This window comes from Liolophura sinensis, chromosome 3 (assembly GCF_032854445.1).
Source record: "Liolophura sinensis isolate JHLJ2023 chromosome 3, CUHK_Ljap_v2, whole genome shotgun sequence".
NCBI lineage: Eukaryota > Metazoa > Mollusca > Polyplacophora > Chitonida > Chitonidae > Liolophura > Liolophura sinensis.
Window position 1 is genome coordinate 18,974,927 of NC_088297.1, and position 18,653 is coordinate 18,993,579.

General features: G+C 39.8%; 1 protein-coding gene across 1 annotated transcript; it reads left to right on the top strand.

Annotated features, from left to right (window-relative positions):
• The first annotated feature begins 2,569 nt into the window (after positions 1 to 2,569).
• Positions 2,570 to 17,109, top strand: LOC135463565 (YTH domain-containing family protein 1-like). The gene is made up of 5 exons (XM_064740866.1): positions 2,570 to 2,761; positions 2,949 to 2,973; positions 5,238 to 5,314; positions 6,747 to 8,096; positions 15,090 to 17,109. Exons 1-5 carry the CDS (start codon positions 2,741 to 2,743, stop codon positions 15,123 to 15,125), a joined length of 1,509 nt encoding a protein of 502 aa, XP_064596936.1. The 5' UTR covers positions 2,570 to 2,740; the 3' UTR covers positions 15,126 to 17,109.
• Positions 17,110 to 18,653: the final 1,544 nt, after the last annotated feature.

Below are 18,653 nucleotides of genomic sequence, written 5' to 3' on the forward strand. Positions count from 1 at the left end.
ATTCGCATCATGCTGATGGTCGACTATATTCGTTTTGTTTCACAGTTGAAACAAAACATTGCAAAGCGCGTACACGTGAAGTTCCGCCTTTAACATATAATTGTGAGCATCTTGGACGTTCCGGCATTGTATTATATGTACCGGTACTACACTGCAACAGAGAAAATGCAAAATTCATTCCAGTCACTACAGCACCAGTGCATATACCCAACCAGTGCAAAAACATTGATGAATTCAAATAACTCAGATATTGGAAAATGCAAATACAATCACCAGTACTAACTACTTTAACTTTACTAGTCCAAATAAAATTTTGGACAATAAAAAAAAAAAAGAGACCCTATTTCCTTATTAGAGAAAGTCTGTAATTAATGAAGTAGTTTGAAAAATTATTTATCTTACTGTTTTTCGACTGTAATTTTATATTTTATATACAAGTACATATCAGTGACGGTAGTGGCATTAACTAGCCTTTGTGAAGCTTACCATGCTACTTGAAAAATTTCGGATGTTCACATGAATTCATTTGGAGTGAAATTATGGTGTTTTCTTTCTTTTAAAGAAAGAAAGAAAAGAAAAAGGAAAAAAAAGAAAAGACACAGTGTATGCATCGACAGAGGGCCGGGCTTCAGCAGAAATGTCACAGATCGTATGGATCTAGTTCCTGCATGTCGATCCCGGAATTTGTGAAGCCTCTGATTTCAACTTTAAAATAAAAGCATAAGGCATCAACATTGTTGCAGTCCCCTTAACAAAAATGTAGCACGGCAAAGGAGACGTAAATGCGTGGGTGTACTACATATTAGCGATTGTGGACTGAAACATTCTATAAAATATTATATTTTTTGTATAAGTTTGACATTGTTGCAGTCCCCTAACAAAAATGTAGCACGGCAAAGGAGACGTAAATGCGTGGGTGTACTACATATTAGCGATTGTGGACTGAAACATTCTATAAAATATTATATTTTTTGTATAAGTTTGACTATACATTGTGATAAATAAGCCAAATGTTGAAAACATGGAAAGAGCGAATATGCAATTTATCCCGTTTCCCTGTTATCCTAAAGCTTGAAAGTGTCTGAACGTCCAGAGGTATATCTGAGCTTCCGGGGTCTAGGCCCTAGCAGCTCGCTCTCCAAGCTCTGTACATAGACTTTTGGTGCATCGATGTGCAGTTTACGCTATACGTGGACGTGATGGGTGATACCCTAAAGGTCAGACAGACTTCTACGCGGACAATTTCACTAAAAAAAACAACGACTTCAACCCTACCTTTTTTTGCCATTTACCAATTCCATAAACGCCCGAAATGTCATATGTCAACGCCAGCATTGATAAACTATCCTTACACAGTAATCCAGCCGTTTAAATTTTCGAATCGCACGACTCATATCAATGTTTGTCATGTTTGGATTTTTTTTTTCATCTTCAGGCGGTGACGGGCCGCAAAAAATTTATCCTACCCAACATTTTGTTTACAGTGCATGCAATTCTGAAAGAGAATGTTGCGTTGGATCAAATTTTCGCGGCCCATCACCTTGCCGGATGTTGAAAACAAAGTCCAAACGTGGCGGATGTTAATTTGACTTGTCCGATTCAAACTGCTGGATTAGGATTACTGTTGAAAGATGATTTACCAATTCTGGCTTTGATACATTGACATTTCGGTGGATAGCGAAAATAAGGTAGGGTTGGAGCCGGGTTTTTTTCTTAGTGAAATTTTCCGCGTGGAAGCCTATATACCCGAAGCTGGGCGTTACGATTGGGTTAAGATGCGTGAAGGTTTTGTTTTTTATTTTTGTCACAAGAACTACTCGGAAAGTGATTGTAATAATTAGCCAAATCTGTGTGTACATTGTGCAAGCTGCACTGTATATTATTGACTATATACAATATAAACTCTAACGCTCAAAGCATAATATATGAACATTAATTGTATTTTGAGTAACCTTTTTTGGATGATAAATGATTTATAATGCCCGCATTTATTGAGCGTGTTTATGTATAGGACGGAGTGGGACCTTTTCCTTTTCGTATTTTGTGTGTTGGCCTTGAAAAGGCATGACAACATCGGCCTTAGATTTTTTCTTTCTCGGGTTTTTTTTTTTTTAACATCAGATTTCTAGATAATTCTTATATACCTCACATGTAACTTACGGCACTAGTCTAACTCATAACACTTCTACGGGAAACTTTTTTGTTTCTTTTTCTATACGTGAGCCAATTTGTATAGCAATATGAAACTGAAAGAGCGAATTGTAACGGTATGCATTTACAGTACACTGATATGTTTTGAGGATGTTCCTTACAGCGACGGACATGTATATAAATGCAGGTACAGGACTAGATATATTCCCATTATGGAAAAGGTTTATGCACCAAGACAATTAACCATTCTTCCTTGGTGTGTTTTGTCATTGCAAGATAGGTGAGTCAAACTGCTGTGTCGAAATCCGTACCAAAGGTCAAAGCGAGGTCAATAAGCCATATGCGGAATGCTGACGTCAGCGTGAAGATCACGTGAGCTGACGCGGGAGCGAGGCACATGCATACCGGCGGCCATTGTTCTTGGGGGTCGTAGTGTTTGATTTCGGAGGAAACTACAGACCATTTTACCTTGGAAGATACCATTAAGGGCTAGGATAACTGTGCAAGACCATTGTGTGAACTTGAACAGACTGTGTGTGACACAAGCCGTGGACTTTTTACGGACTTTTTCGGGAGAACATTTAGTGTGATGTCTACGAGTGTGGATCAGGTACGGTCGTGAAAGCCATGCGCCATTTCTCCGTGTCCCTTTATCAAGATTTCGGGGAGCGCCGAATTATGGCGCTTCGAAAAAAAAGCTTATCTGCCTACGGATATTACCGTTGCACAACCGACACTTCTTTGATTTAACGAATCTTTTCTTTCTCTTTCATGTGATGCCTTTTTCGACTGTCCAGCGAACGAAAGGCCAACAAAACGCAGGTAGGTTTTGCAGTGGAGTTTTAGGATTTCGACTGAACATGTTGCCGACGCGTTTCACTTACGTGGCCTACTAACTCAGCTCTCGACTTCCGCTGCCAACTCCCCTTTTTAGTTCCGCCTTATGAAACGGGTTTGCAATCGCCAGAAGGAGACACATGAATAGTAACAAGAATTGGCCTGTTTTTTGTTTTTTTTTTTCAAGAGAAGGTAGTGTGCTGGGATCTCCTGATTCGTAAACACAATGACCAATGAACACCAAATATTTCATATCAAACCGGATTAAAACGAATCAGAGTGTTGTCGCCATATTTACCTAGCGGTTGCATCTTCCAAGTTATATTGGTTATATTTGTCAAAAGTTTATTTTTTGTGTGTATTGAGTTTTATTGTTGCAGAGGGTACATGAATATTTTAATATGGAAAGTGAATATTTTCATTAATCCAATTAAATCAATCCCTGCAATTTTAAAGTCCTCAAAGCTAATAAATTTCTAATTTTACATCAGGAATATTGTTTGAAGAAAAATTGTTATATTATTCTCTGTAAAATAGACTAGAGCCTAAATGTTTAGTGTTGGACAAGTACAATTCACTGTCAGAGGATATCTTGGCACTGAATTATGAAATGTATGGATTTCACACAAAAGTGTTCTGAACTTTTGAAGCTGTTTGTAAACATTGTCCTATTCATGAAAATTGTGTTCACTGATCACTGTACGCGTCTGGCCATCATATAATAACTGAAAAATTGTTAGGTATAACAGAAAACCTCAAGCATATAATATGCTTACATATACTAATCAGCGACATTTGCAGTGTGACGGTTCTTCAGATGTGGTGAAATTTTACAGCAAATAAATCTAAGTTGACCATTATAAATAAGCTGATAATTTAAGACTGCAGACATCTGAGCATTTCTCGATTAACTTATAGACACAGTGGTAAAGAACATTATCTACATACATGTAAGATGAAAGTTAATACAAGACTCTGCTTCATGGCCTCATAAGTTTAAAAAGTATGCTATTCAGGTTGTTAAGTAATATTATACTTCATACTATAATTTCCAGCAGTTCTCAGAATATCATCCAGTGTTGTTTGTTCCTCTTCCTCGTGATATCTTTCCCCTCTCTTGCTGCATGGTTTCAAATTTGATCGAAGGAAGTTTTGTATAGATTTGTAAGATTCCGCAACGTGTGACAGTGGTCTTTTGCCCTTTGTTGCATTTCTCTCTGTTGTTGGCATTGTAAATTTTTCTTCAGCATGGTGACATTCACCCTGAGAATGGGCCTTTTACTTGATCTCAATCAATCAATGATGCCGTACCATGCCAAGAGAAAAAATCGAGGCTTTCCAGTAACTGTATGTGTTGTCAAGAAATGCTCAAATTTTTGCTTTTCCTTTGATAGAAAAGTTATTCGTACAGCTCAACACTAAGTCTTGATTTAGAGCTACCAATAATTTAGCTTTCAAATCTTGTGAATTTGGAGATCTAGCGCAAATGTTTTGGAGCATGAAAAGACGTGGCACAGCTGTGCCAGGGAAATGCATGTGGTTTGTCAAGGCTGACCTAGGACGCAAGAGGGTGGGTGTAGCAAATATTTTTAGCTTAGGGGATCTCATGACCAGTGAACAGGTACCTGCATGATTTAGCTTTGGATAATGTTTTAAATGCAGTTGAAATTTTCACAGTGGTGCAAAAGTTTTGGTTATTTGTGCACCGTATGGCTATATTTTTCTTTTTTAGTTTGTTGTATGCTTTTATTTATACATGTATGCGTTGATGTGTATACACATGTTATACTTCATGTAATTGTCATCAGGAGGTTTAAAACAGACTCCTGGTGCTTAGGCTGATCTCCATTTCAAAAACAGTTGTACACAATTACCTCCCCTTTGTTGGATTATTACCAGAGTATATAAAATAACCAACCTGTCATTGTACCTTATTTGCCTATCGTGCTGCCTAATGATGCTAGTGTTCTAAAATCAATCTTTGTGATTTGAACTCTTGAGCTAGCTTTTAGTTTAAGTGGCTTGTTGTTTAAGGTTTATACGGCAAGGAAAGGAGAAGTTTAATGTCTTTTGCATGCAATGTCATACCTGAAAATATACTGTGGTTCTACTAACAGGGAAGCTCTGAGAAGCCACTTAAGTATTTGGTTTTTGAAAGTTAACTGAAGGCATGTGTTGTGCTATGCTGTGCACAGTTTAAATGATGTTTGAAGGAAGATAACCAATATTGTGATGTCATTCGTTTTCAGTGTCCAATGGCCCTGGTGGAAAAGAGACAATGAAAGATGAAGATTTTGACCCCTACCATCAGAGCCAGCCTCATCAGGTGAACTATTTTTTCTATTTGTTTATGAAATTGTGTGTAAATTGCACTTGAATCTGCAACGTACATGTAGTTACACACATTAACCTATTTCAAATGGTCCAACCCGACCCCGATGGCTCATTTGGTAGAGCGTCCGCTTTGGAGGTGGTAGATCCCGAACCAATCCTGAGTGTCACACCTAAGACCTTAAAAGAGGAAGCTGTAACTTCCTCGCTTGGCGTTATGCAACCCTGAAAAATTGTCAAGTACAACATTAAACCCTTTGCACTCTTAAGTGGTCCACTGTTGTATAAGTGAAATATTATTGAGAACAGAGTAAAGCACCATTCAAATAAATATTTCAGGTGGTTGTCACAAAATGTATTGCTGACGAAGCCACACTCTTTCAGAAGTAATTCTGCAACAACAGCGATGCCACATGCATTTGGAATCAAATTCACTCAAATTCACTGGTAATATGTTCCATTATTCATGGCAAAGTCCTTTTCTTTCTGCTTGTGCTGATGTGATACTCAAAATCTTAAACTTAAAATATTGATATAACTCGTGGATCACACACCAACAGTAGGAAACGAAGCGAACGATGTAGAGATATTTACATATATTTCTTCGTGAAAATCCTTGTTCCTTTGCTGTTTAACCTGTTGTCATTCTAAATGTAAGCATTCTCTCATGAAAGTAGACCACAGATTTTCGGTGGGAAAAGATTTGGGTTCGACTGCTTGATATCTGATTTCATGTTATGTCAAGGTGCCTTATAGCGAGGCTACACTGTATCAAAATTTTTATTTTATCATGAATGCCATCTGGGGTGTAATCATTGTAATGAGTAAAAACATATTGTTTTTTTATGTAGCATGTACATGTATATATCCAAGTCCAAGGCCAAATACAACTTCTTGATTTTGATGTTCTTTTAAGGTCAAATAGTTTATGATAAAAGCGAAGAAGTTTTTACAGCATTAAGTTGTCTGACATGATTTGATATGTCAAGGTGGGGATATTGAGTTTCAGCATTACAACATTGCATTAACATAGGTGGGTTTACAGAGAAAATTTATTTTTCTGAGTTGATGACTTATTTCCTAAAAATATGAAGTATTTTGAGGGTAATTCAAAAGATTGAAATGCTCTTCTGTGGATTATTTTCAATATTGTTTGTACTTATCCATGTTAAAATGGGCTGATGAGCCCTCCTATGCCCTATGGTATATCAGTAGCATTATGGACAAAGGTGCACACCATAACATTTTCACACCAAGTATCTGAACTCCCATATTCAAGCATATTTTCGGCCTCAAATTCATCTAAACATGTTATAACTTTATATGAAATAAACTAATTTCTATGTTTTGTCTTTTCCCATGTGTCTCCCTTGGATTGGTGTGCTTGTGCTGATGTGTTGTCATGATGACTTCTGATTGACAAACAGCCCACAGGATACAACGCCCCTCCCATGTCCAGCCCAGGAGATCCTTACAGCATGTCGAGCTACTACAACGCCTCCATGGGCTTCCCTTACCTAGGCCAAGGGGGAATCGGAGATGGTGCCTGGTCCAACGGTGGAGATGCGATTTTCTCCATGCCCAACTATGACTACAATGGAATGTTTGGAGGGTTTGGATACCCACAGTTCAGCTGGGACTTCCCCGGAAGCGAGTACTGGAGCAACCCAGGTCAGACTCGCAAGGACAGCCGCGACTATAACGACTATTATCGTACGGACGCAATGCCGCCCATGGAAGGGTATGCAATGAATGGGGATATGGACCGACAGGCCGCCATGATGAAAAGCATGGAGCAAGGCCTGAAAGGGATGAGCGTCAATGACAAACAGGACGGCTCAATCCCGAATGACGTGGTCCACTTGGGCAATGGTGACCTTGGAGGTCCTGTGTCAAACTCTTCTCAAGCTCCCAAGAAAGCATCATGGGCGGCCATTGCAAGTACACCAGCGCGCCCGCAGCCCCCAGTCAAGACAAGAACTATCCCGAGAGCACCTGTCAATCCCAATAAACATATGGACATTGGGACATGGGACAATAAAAACAACCCAGGGAATAAGCAAATGCCCGTGACTGTTCGACAGGCTTGGGGCCCCCCTCGAGGTAGATCTGGGCCTTATAATGGGCCCCAAATGGGCAACTCTGGCGGGGTGAACTCAGGTGTGCCTAGTGGACAGCCTAACGCCAATCCCGTCATTGCTCATCCGGTGTTGGAAAAACTGATATCCGCCAATCAGTACAATCCAAAGGAGTTTAACTTGAACCCAAAAGGCTCTCGTTTCTTCATCATTAAGAGTTATTCTGAGGACGACATTCATCGCTCCATCAAATATAGCATTTGGTGTAGTACGGAGCACGGTAATAAACGTCTGGACGCAGCGCACCGGGAACGCGAGGGCAAAGGACCAATCTTCTTGTTTTTCAGTGTGAACGGTAGTGGTCACTTCTGTGGAATGGCCCAAATGATGTCTGGTGTGGACTATCATACCAACAGCCGGGTATGGGCTCAGGACAAGTGGAAAGGACAGATCGAGGTGAAGTGGATCTATGTGAAGGACGTGCCCAACAGCCAACTGCGGCACATTCGCTTGGAAAACAATGAAAACAAACCTGTGACCAACTCGAGGGACACTCAGGAGGTCCCTCCTGAGAAGGGCAAACAGGTGTTGAAAATCCTACACAACTATCGCCACACGACGTCAATCTTTGATGACTTTAGTCACTACGAGAAGCGTCAGGAGGAGGATGTGCCGCCGGCGCCAATGCCCAAGGCTAAGGTAAATGCTTCATAGGCTGGGGAAGGTCCCATCTGATGAAAATAATCTGATGGAAATTTTCTGTCAGTCTGGAAATTTTTCGCTAGTGTGGTACGTCCCATCACACTGGGGAAAATTTCCCGTCCTAATCTGGGGATATGTCCCATAGGTTTGGGAAATGTTTTGTATATGTGGTAAATGTACTTACAGTTCCTGGTTTTAGAAAAGTATTATATGCTATCATTTTGCAGCTATAAAACGTGTACGCATGGTCCTGTGTTAAATATGAAAACGCAAACTGTTTCTGGTGAATGTTTTGGTAGGTGGGTATATAGTTTTGTTAAATACTTATGTCTGTGTGATAGCCATGACCTGCTTTTCTCAGAAAATTTGTCATTGTCTGGAATCGTGTTATTTGTCATGGTAAAACCATATTTATTGATTTTGCATATAATAAGACATGGATTTGCTCTGGTAAGAATTCCCATGTACATATTTAGTTAGCCTAAATTTGAAATCAGGGTGCCTCATTTCCAGATTGTCTCCTATATTTCCTGTCTCTCCCATGTAATTTTTGTCATGATATTTGTGTGTCTCATAAACAGTGAAACATTCCTTCAACCCCACCGTCCCCTATCCCAACAATCCTCCTCTCTGGCTAAGCCTCTGGGCACATGTACATGCAGCGTTTTATTATGGTTCAAATTGTATATATGGAAGAATGTATTTTAAAAGTTCAGATGGCATAAAGAAGTGTTGAGTATGAATCAGTATGAGAATATGAATCATGAATCTCACCAATGCAGTCACTGTGAGTTCAAATCCAGCTCATGCTGGCTTCCTCTCCGGACGTACGTGGGAAGTTCTTGCAGCAACCTGTGGATGGACATTGGTTTATTTGAGCTCTGTCTGGTTTTCTCCCTCCAATAATTCTGGCCACCGTCGTATAAGTGAAATACCAGTACTCGAAAATCACCAATCACTGAAGCAAATCAGTATTTTCACAGTCTCCCTGTTTGTTGGGCTTCGATAACATTAAACACTCTATGATACTTGTGGTGTGGTGAGGCTGTTTTCCCCCAATTTAATGCTTGTTGAAAACTGACGTTCCACCAAGTCAATATGGTGTGGATATCTGCACACCACACACTGTAAAATTGGTCATTAACTTCACCATGATCGGTGTGATACAACTGACATCCGTTGTACCGGTATAAGTGAGAAATCATTGACTGTGGTGCTACATGTAGCTACACAACAATCATAAAGTAAATGTACATGTATGGGAATATCTGGATCTGAGATCCGTTTCATTTTTCCCAGCTTAGCTCTCAGAAATCTAGATCTGTTCCATTCACTAACCTGGAACTCGGTCTTTTCGTGTGTGCTGTCCTCAAAATGTCCAAGCTGTATGCTACCAAAACATGTTTCCCATAATGATCAGTAATTCTTGCTTCATGTGACCTGGTTATTTGTGAATAATAAAGACCATAACGTCACATTTAACACATGTATGTTACATCGGCAACAAGCCAAACTTCACTTACCACCATTTTCAATTAGAATCGGTTCCTCTCAGGCTCTACGTGGGAAGGTCTGACAGCAACCTGCAGATGCTTGTGGGTTTCTCCCTGGCTCTGGTCAGTTTTCTTCCACCATAATGTTGGTTGCTGTCGTATAAGTGAAATATTCTTGAATCAGCTGCACTTGGTACCGTGCATAAGAGCACCCAAGTCCACCCTAGCACATTCCCACATAATAAGGTGATATGAATTCAGAATTACTTTAAGATCACAGGACACCTTGTTTCGTGGCCTACAGCACTGACACTTTGGAGACAGCACAGGACTGAGTTCCAGGTTAGTAAATGTAATGAGTTGTTAATGTGGAAGCTAAGCTGGGAACATGGCCATCCAATCTCAGAGCTAGGAAATTACGAATATTCTCAGTTGATTTAGGAGATGTACATGTAGGCTACATGTAGACATGTCTTTGACTCCTTCCACATGTTCAAATGTGACTCCAAACCTATGCCTGTACATAAGGTTTATCAGGTACCCAAATGTATAAGAGCTGCTTTTCTGCCAAACTCGGTTTAGTTCACTTAAAAAGTACAAGTACACTGTAGAATTTTGCGTGTCACAGTGTAAAAAGCCTAGCCAAATGGAAGAATGCATGTTTTTCATTGGCTTGGTGTAAACGTTAAAATTCTGGCAAAAATTGAGAAAGTGGGTTTGACTTTCAAGTTAGTTTCAAATAATGTCTTTCGAAGTTGAAAGGTGTTAAAATTACCAGCATCCGCTGTGAACAGCTGTGAACTCTGGAGAGCTCTCCGTTGCATGAGGTTAAGCTTCAGATTGCAATGATAAAAATGTCTCTGGATGGAAACTGAAAGGGTGCTGACCCTCAAAGTACATGTGTGCGCTAATGATGTTAAAGGTTTGCTCCACTGACAATTGTACAGCGTTGGCATGCCACCAATATCTTGTGGATGCTTTCATCATTTCCATGGCAGTGACAGAGTGCATGTACATCTTCGTGGCCACATTTATCAGAGTCTTCAGTGCAGTCTCTTAGAGCCGGAACATGGGAAGGTCTGCCAGCAGCCTTCGGATGGTTGTGGGTTTTCCCTGGGCTCTGCCCTGTGTCCTCCCACCATAATGCTGGTTGCCGTTGTAAAAGTGAAATATTCTTCAGCACGGCATAAAACATCAATCAAGTAAATAAATAATGGATCTTGGGGCAGGGTATTCATGTAGATTTCTACGCATCTTCTAGCCATAATACACAGGATTACTGGGGTTCAATGCCTGCCTTGAGCCAAGACTTTGTAGATTCTCCCTTTCCCCTCTCACTGTTTGTAGGGGCCTTGCTGACATTAGAGACTTTTAGTTAGAAGTCACAAGTTCAGCTTGTATCTTCAAAGTAGAATAAGTAAACTTATTGTAGTTTAAAGTTAGAAGTTACAACTTGTAACTTCTAACTAAAGGTCTCAAATCAGCAGTCCTTGGCATTGGTATGGCCATGTACACAATGTTCAAAGAAGACCGCTTGTTTGTCCTTCAGCAATATGGTGTGCAAGTCTGTGCATGTTCCTGTATGTCACAAGGTGGAAAGTTGGTAAGTGACTTACCAAGGGTCTGTGGTTTACCCCTGGCACAATGGTTTCTTCATCCATAAAATAGATCACCATGATATAAGTGAAAAATTCTAGAGCATGCCAGGTGTTAAACCAGTCAACCATTCAGTCATGAAGTGTAGTTAACATTCATTCTTTGTGCAGTGTTAAGAACGTTAAAAATAATTGACTTGTGTCAAAACGACATTACCCCTAAACTTTTTGTTGACATTATTGATGTCTGGTCAGGCTTTAATCATTCATGTATATGTGTATCTCCATGTATGATCATTTTCCCTGCATTTCATTTTATGGTATGTAGTACAGTTCTGACTTTTTTATATAGAAAATATTTGCATGATTCAGCGGCGATGTTTTGTGTGCTATGATTAAGTCAAGGACACTATTTCCTTGACTCTCTGTTATATTTATACAATACATAAATGGCAATAAATTTGACTTGTAGGCATGTAGCATGTGTTCATGCAGTCAGAAGTCACAAAAATATAGTTAGGCATTTTAGGACATTTTTCATTTGTGTTCTGGTATCCTAATTTTTCAATTCGTGAAGACTAGAACATTTACTGGGCCATGGGAGATAACTGGGATATAACCATAGAATACATTTGGTCATTTGCTCTGACTTGCATGTGCCCTAGTGACATTTTTTTTTTCTCTCCATATTTTCTCTGTATACTCTATATGTCTGAAGTCGAAGTAGAATGAGTGTAAAATTAAAAGTGTGATCATTGAGCATAATCTGACACTGGCTGACTTCCTCTCCAAAAGAGACGTCTCTATATGGAGTGCAATCGGATATATCACGACCCAAATCTTGTCCCCCTAAAATCTGTGGTGTACTTTCATGCGAGAACACGTAAGACTGCAAACGGATAAAGATTTTTCCCCAAGAAATATACGTAGATAACACAAGATCATATGCTTCATTTTCAACTGTTGGTGTGTGACTCGTGTTATTTGATATTTTAGGCTTAAGCTTTTCAATAATATGTGAGTATAAGCAAAAAGAAATGGATTTTTCTATGAGTAGTGGAAGAGGTTGTTACTGGTTATATTTTCTTTGTGAGCGAGTTTGATTCCGTACGCATGTGTGATGTTGTTGTTGCTACTTCAACTTTTCTCTTTATATCATGGCCACAGGGGGAACCAATGGTAAACCATACACCAATTCACGGCATGTCCGATAAATCCTTTCCAAACAATGGGTGCGGTCCAAAGTGGTTTCAGCTTTCGCTCTTACTCACCCGCACATGCAACATCTCGCGTATATTCCACGGGGTAAGCACACACAAGACCCAAATTAACCTCACAGTCATCGCTAAAGTGGCAGCCATTTTGCCTTTGCCACAGTTATGGGTCTTGAAAAAGTTATCGTTCCTAGATGGCACATGTGCGTTAAACCTGAAAACACGAGCCTAATGGCCACCTTGTACAGAAGTGGTTTGCCATTTGTCGTGAAAACGGGGCTGGTGTACCATTACTGAAGGGAATATACCTGGCATAATGTGTGTGCGGGCGAGCTGAGAGGTAAGAGCCAAAGTTGACACCACTTTTGGACTGCAGCCATTGTTTGGAAAGACCTTATCGGACATGGCGTGAATCAGTGTACGGTTTGCCATTGATTCTCCCTGTGACTACGATACTCTGCCAGTCCAATGTAAAGAGAAGAGTTGAAGTAGCCATCAGGGCCTCGTTGCAGGATTACTTCCACATGTGTGTGGCTTCGTCAGCAATGCAGAACACTGACAGGCATACCTCATAAAGGGATTCATATCTGTACTCTTTCAGTAAATGCTGATAGCTTTAATTAGATTATTGAATGGCTATAAAGAGAGGTGTGAAACTGCAGGGAGTGAGCTTTGGCTTACAGGCATGCAGAAGTGTGAGAGTTGAGATAAACTCTCAGAGTACAGATCTGTATTTCTGAACGTTTGAGAATGGCTTCTTCATATTTTTTTCTCTCTCCATTTAATACATTGATTTAGCATGATATACATTAATATGGTGAACATGATTATTTCCTTTTGTTGAGTAGCTGTAACGCGGTAACATGATCGGGTTGACAGTCATCTGCAGTCCGCCATTTTGAATATGAGGCATGTAAGCTCCAGGAGTTACTACTGATACAAGCAGACATGGACAAATTGGATACCAGATGTGTTGTAGCTTTGTTTTTGTTTTTTTTTTTTTTTTTCATTTGAAAATGAAGTGGATGAAACTAGGTTACTTGAATTCAGCTTGTGGAAATGTTTAACATGCACCGAGTTTTGTAGATCAGCTGATTACACAATGCGAGGCTAGCTTTGCCAGATATGACTTGTAGAATGGTGCTGAAATGCTTGAATCCTTGGGTAACAAAAAATCTCATACATTTATACTAAACTAACAATAAGAGGGAAGGTCTGTCTGCAACCTGCGAATGGCTGTGGGTTTCCCCCAGATTTTGCATGGTTTCTTCCCACCATAATGCTGACTGCCGTCGTATAAGTGAAATATTCTTGAGTATGACGTAAAACACCAATCAAGTAAATAACAATAAGAAAGCACTTGATGAAACGCGTTTTACATCGATAAAACTTTGTTCAGTGTCAAAATCATAGACTGTAACCCTGTATACTGTTGCCCTATATAGTGGATCGGGGCCTCCGTGGCTCAGTTGGTTAGCGCGCTAGCGCAGCGTAATGACCCAGGAGCCTCTCACCAATGCGGTCGCTGTGAGTTCAAGTCCAGCTCATGCTGGCTTCCTCTCCGGCCGTACGTGGGAAGGTCTGCCAGCAACCTGCGGATGGTTGTGGGTTTCCCCCGGGCTGTGCCCGGTTTCCACCCACCATAATGCTGGCCGCCGTCATATAAGTGAAATATTCTTGAGTACGGCTTAAAAGACCAATCAAATAAATAAATAATATATAGTGGATCCCAAGGTGAGGTAGCCTTGAACGCGCTCCGGAACCTGTCCCCAAAGTGGCGCGCCATAGTCAGGGTATACTGTAATTATAATACATGTAGGCATTTTCATTGAATTTTTGGTTATTTCTGTGTTAGCATTAATTTCTTATTAAAAATGCTCATCTTTTTCATTGGCACTAATAAAAAATAGATTTATCAACTCTGTCACCCCCTCCCTGTGTACAGACAGAATCAGGTGATGCCAAATAAAAAATTCAAGGGTTGGGTTGGCCTCGCCAGAGCTGCTGAATACATAGTAAATGTTGGATATGGAATCAACTTTTTCTTGTTTTTGTGTGACAAATCAATTTAGTATACATAGTAAATGTTGGATATGGGGTCAACTTTTTCTTGTTTTGTGTGACAGATCAGTTTTGTATACATATACACATGTGTGTGTCAGTACTCATATTTGCATTGCTTGACTTCCTAGTTTTCAAAACTTCATTCATTTTCAGATTGTAAAGTTGAAATATTTCACTCCAAGCTTGATAATCAACTTACCTCATAACATACATGTAACGAGTTAAATGTCCGCTAATGTTTGCTTGGATTGGCTGATGTCTTTGATTGACAGCAGGAAGTTGTCATGGAGATGAAGTTCAGGGCCCGTATTTATCAAGCAACTTTTACCTTAAGTCGTAAATTGCAAGTCTTTAAAGGCGAAACTGAGAACAGGAAGGAGCACAAATGATGCTTAGTACATTGTTCTGCAGTAAAGAATCTGTGTATGAAGTATAAAGTTTGTAGAGCAAAACATTTTAGCTGCAGCTGTGTTTGAATGTTTGACTTAGGCCTTAAGACGTTTGATAATTACGGGCCCAGATATTCACTTGTGAAAACAAGCACTTAAAGAGTTAGACTTGTGCATAACAGTGATGGAATAGGGTTGTATTCAAGAGTTATCTTAATGTTTCTTTCTGTTCTAGGGAGAGAAGAGGAGCCAACAGCCTCGCCCAAACTAAGAAAAGACAACTCTTGCTGCACAGACTCCATGTGTTAAAGACCCATATTATCTTTCAGAAAAGAACGTTTATTGACAACTCTAAGCATACATTTACAATGCAGGAGTCACAGACGGGTGCACAAGAGAAATGTGTATACAGATAGAAGCTGGAAAACTTTTGAAAAGACAAGACTTAAAATGAAAACTATGTGACATTCAAATAGACTTGAGAACTATATAAATACATATATATTATTCTATATCACGAAAACTTTGGAAGACTAATGTGACAGAATGAGGATCAGACCTCGATAGCTATAAAATGACATGATGAAATGTTAGCTGCCATTTTCCTTGTGCAACGGAGAGATTCAAGCAAGCTGGGGGAATTGCTGCCGGAGTTTGTCTTGGCAGTGACACGGACGCAAATGTGCACTGTTTCGTGGTAGGCCAGAAGGAGTGACATGGGCAAAACTTATGGCCTTGTATTTCTGCGTTGACAATGTGAGTGAAATGTTGCGTTGGCGAGAACTCACACAATTTTGTGTGTTCAGAAAAAAAAAACTTACTGGAGCTTGCCTGTGTGTGAAGCCCATGGTTTTTTTTACAATTCTGTGTATCTGTTTTACCCAATTGGACATTGTCGGTTCAAGGAAATCTGATGTGGAGAAATAAGTGCTTTTCGATTCCGCGATCCGACTGGTGTTGGCAACCAGCCCTTTTGGCAGTGCATTCATGGGACCAGCCTCTAGCCTAAACCACTGTTTAAAACTGAAAACTACTGTGATGCTCTCATCTTTTTTTGTTGTTGTTTTTAAAGGATGGATTTTTTTGGAAAGCGCTTTGTCATTTCAACAAGAAGTACCCCATTGATATAAATCTGCTCAAAATTGCGCTGCAAAGCAAATACTACAGATGAGCAAGAACGTTGCAGCCTTAGTGCACAGCTTCACATCAAGGGAAAGAAGCTGGATGGGATTGATTTCTTGTGTTTTCCATCTTGCTGGTTTGCTTTGCATACTAAAAGGAAATGGAAACCGGTTTTATATAAGACAGTCATCTGGTTTAAAATGTGTTTCTTTGCTGACATATGGGGAAACATTGCCCTCCAATGCTTGGATGGGGATTCTGTGTGTGCCCATTCCAGGGAAGTTGAACACCGTAAATGTAGAGTGGTTTGGGTGAAAAATTATGACCTTCAGTGAGGGAGTGTGTGCCTGGCAACTCTTGTGTTGCTTGTTTCCACGAGACCAGAACCGGCTGATCAAAAACTGTGATGTCTCTGACTGAATATAAACACGAGAAACTGCGACAGTTCTTGGTGGCAGGGTAGATAGGCAAGAGCCAGTTGGAGGTGCATTGTGAAATTGCATGGGACATGTGTAAAGCTGTCAATTCATCAGTCCCAGTGATGTACAGTCTTGTTGAGATAAACGAATAACATGTTTTGGGTGGTTAAAATTTGCTGAAATGGTTCGCTGGAAAGCAGTGTTTATAACCACATGGAGCAATTCATGGTTTTTCATAGTTTTTATAACTCAACCAAATCCTAAAGTGTAAAACAGTCCTGTGATTTTAGTGAAATGTTGTAAGTTTCTGCAAAATAGACGATCATATTCTCATTTAACGCCATTTAGAAACGCGGTAGGCTACTCTATGTGAGTGCAGATTATCACCCGTTAATCCACTTAAACTTGCAGGTTCTCTTCATGTGATTTCCTGTTTTAGTAATTCTAAAACAATCGTTAATTTAGGATCTTTTTATTTGAAACACATTTGAAGACTTAAAGCCAAGTCAAGTAAATGTAGTCTAAAAATGTCAGAAGCCTCAGGAAGAGACTTTGCAAGCAGTAATCAATGATCCAATCAAGAAAATGAAAAAAAAATTTTCTTTTAAGTTCTCTTGACTTTCAATACTTTTGAGGACATGGAAACAGTTTTGATTTGTGGCAATTCCCAGCACCGACCCCCAACACCCCGATCCCCAACCCCCACCACCAAAACTCATATTCAACAAACCAACAAAGAATACTCGATAACTAGTACATGTACTTTTCAATTAGTTCTGCAAAGAGCAATAGAGTAAGAATTGTCCTTGGTTACTACATGGTAACAAACTGTTCTAAAATTACATACAGTCAGCAGATTGAGCAGGTAAAATTTATAGAAGACATCCTTGTCAAGGCTGCCTTAGCCAGTAGAAGATTCGCCATGTTGATAATGTGAAAGCCATACCTGATGGAGCCCATAGGCTTTATAGAGGTCTAGTATTGTATCGTCCTAATGTATCAGGACGATACTTTCACTGCTGATAGATCTCAACGATTAAAAATACACAAAGCATAGGCGACAAGGTAAATTCAAAGCAATGAGAAGTAAGACCAAGGCGTCCACTTCAATCCTGTAGTTTACATATACCTGTCAAATTTCTACCCACCCTTGCTGTGCACCAAATTGGAAAACACCAGTCTTTGCCTGCAGACTTGTAATCTAGTCCCAAACTGTCTTCAAAGTGACATTTCATTAATAATGAAGCCCTTGGTTGTTTCACCCTACTATGCCCCCACCCACCTTTTGCCTTGTGTTTTGTCTTGCTCGCAGAAATTAACTCTCCCAGCTGTCTGGTGATTTTGATATGTACACAGTTTTCCTTTTATCTGCATGACCCAGTGTTATGACTTCAAAAAATATGCGAGTGGACATCATTTCCCGGAAGAACTGCGCTTCTAATTGGCTTGAAGAAATGATAGGCATTTTTGTGAATCTTGGTGTTAGTCTCAATGCCACCCTTAATTAGCCGCATTTACCATCTGTGATTCATCAAATCTGAACTAATTCTATGTTAAAGCTTTTACTTCATAAGTGTGCAAATACCATCTGAGCATTTTACTTGGGAAACGTTCGAATCTAAGCGTGTATTACTGTACGCTATGCAAAAAAAAAAAAGATAAACGTTTACACAAACCTGAAATATATACTGGATTCAGACTGCAAAGGGAGATAAGTTTCAATCTTGGTTTTAATGGTATGTGTTATTATGAACAGTTGTCTCCCCCTAACTACTAGAACAGCCGATTTACCCCATCAAAGTTAAGAATCCAGTTAATAACGTAATTTTGGTTGTTCCAGTGCTTGTCTTCTGTTGAATTTGTAGGAAATTTTAAAACCTAGGTAACAACTTAAGCGTAAAATCTCCAAATTTGTGGTACATGACTGACACGAAAAATGTAAATTCTTAATTGGTGCCCCAGAACCTTGGAGAGACCCAGAATTGGCACGAATGACAGCACGAAAGATCACATTTTGATGTACCGTTTGCCGCAGAGGAACTTGTTAAAGGAACTATACTGATTTTCGCGCATGCCAACTAAGTTAAAGAACAGAATGGACTCGTTGGTGTAGAGGGACACGTGTTGGCCCTTCAGATCGAATCAGATCTGCTTCTCATGTTGTCCAAGGATTATTGGCTAGTTACATTTCTTTGATTCTTGCTATGAATAAAACTGTACTGTATACGACTGTAACCCTCTTTTGTGTTTGGTTTTGT

What these genes read in the sequence shown, in the direction of transcription:
- LOC135463565 (XM_064740866.1), top strand. Translation starts at nt 2,741, where the DNA reads ATGTCTACGAGTGTGGATCAG. An exon ending in GAAAGGCCAACAAAACGCAG is followed by an intron (nt 2,974 to 5,237) that starts GTAGGTTTTGCA and finishes ATTCGTTTTCAG; the next exon opens with TGTCCAATGGCCCTGGTGGA. An exon ending in ATCAGAGCCAGCCTCATCAG is followed by an intron (nt 5,315 to 6,746) that starts GTGAACTATTTT and finishes ATTGACAAACAG; the next exon opens with CCCACAGGATACAACGCCCC.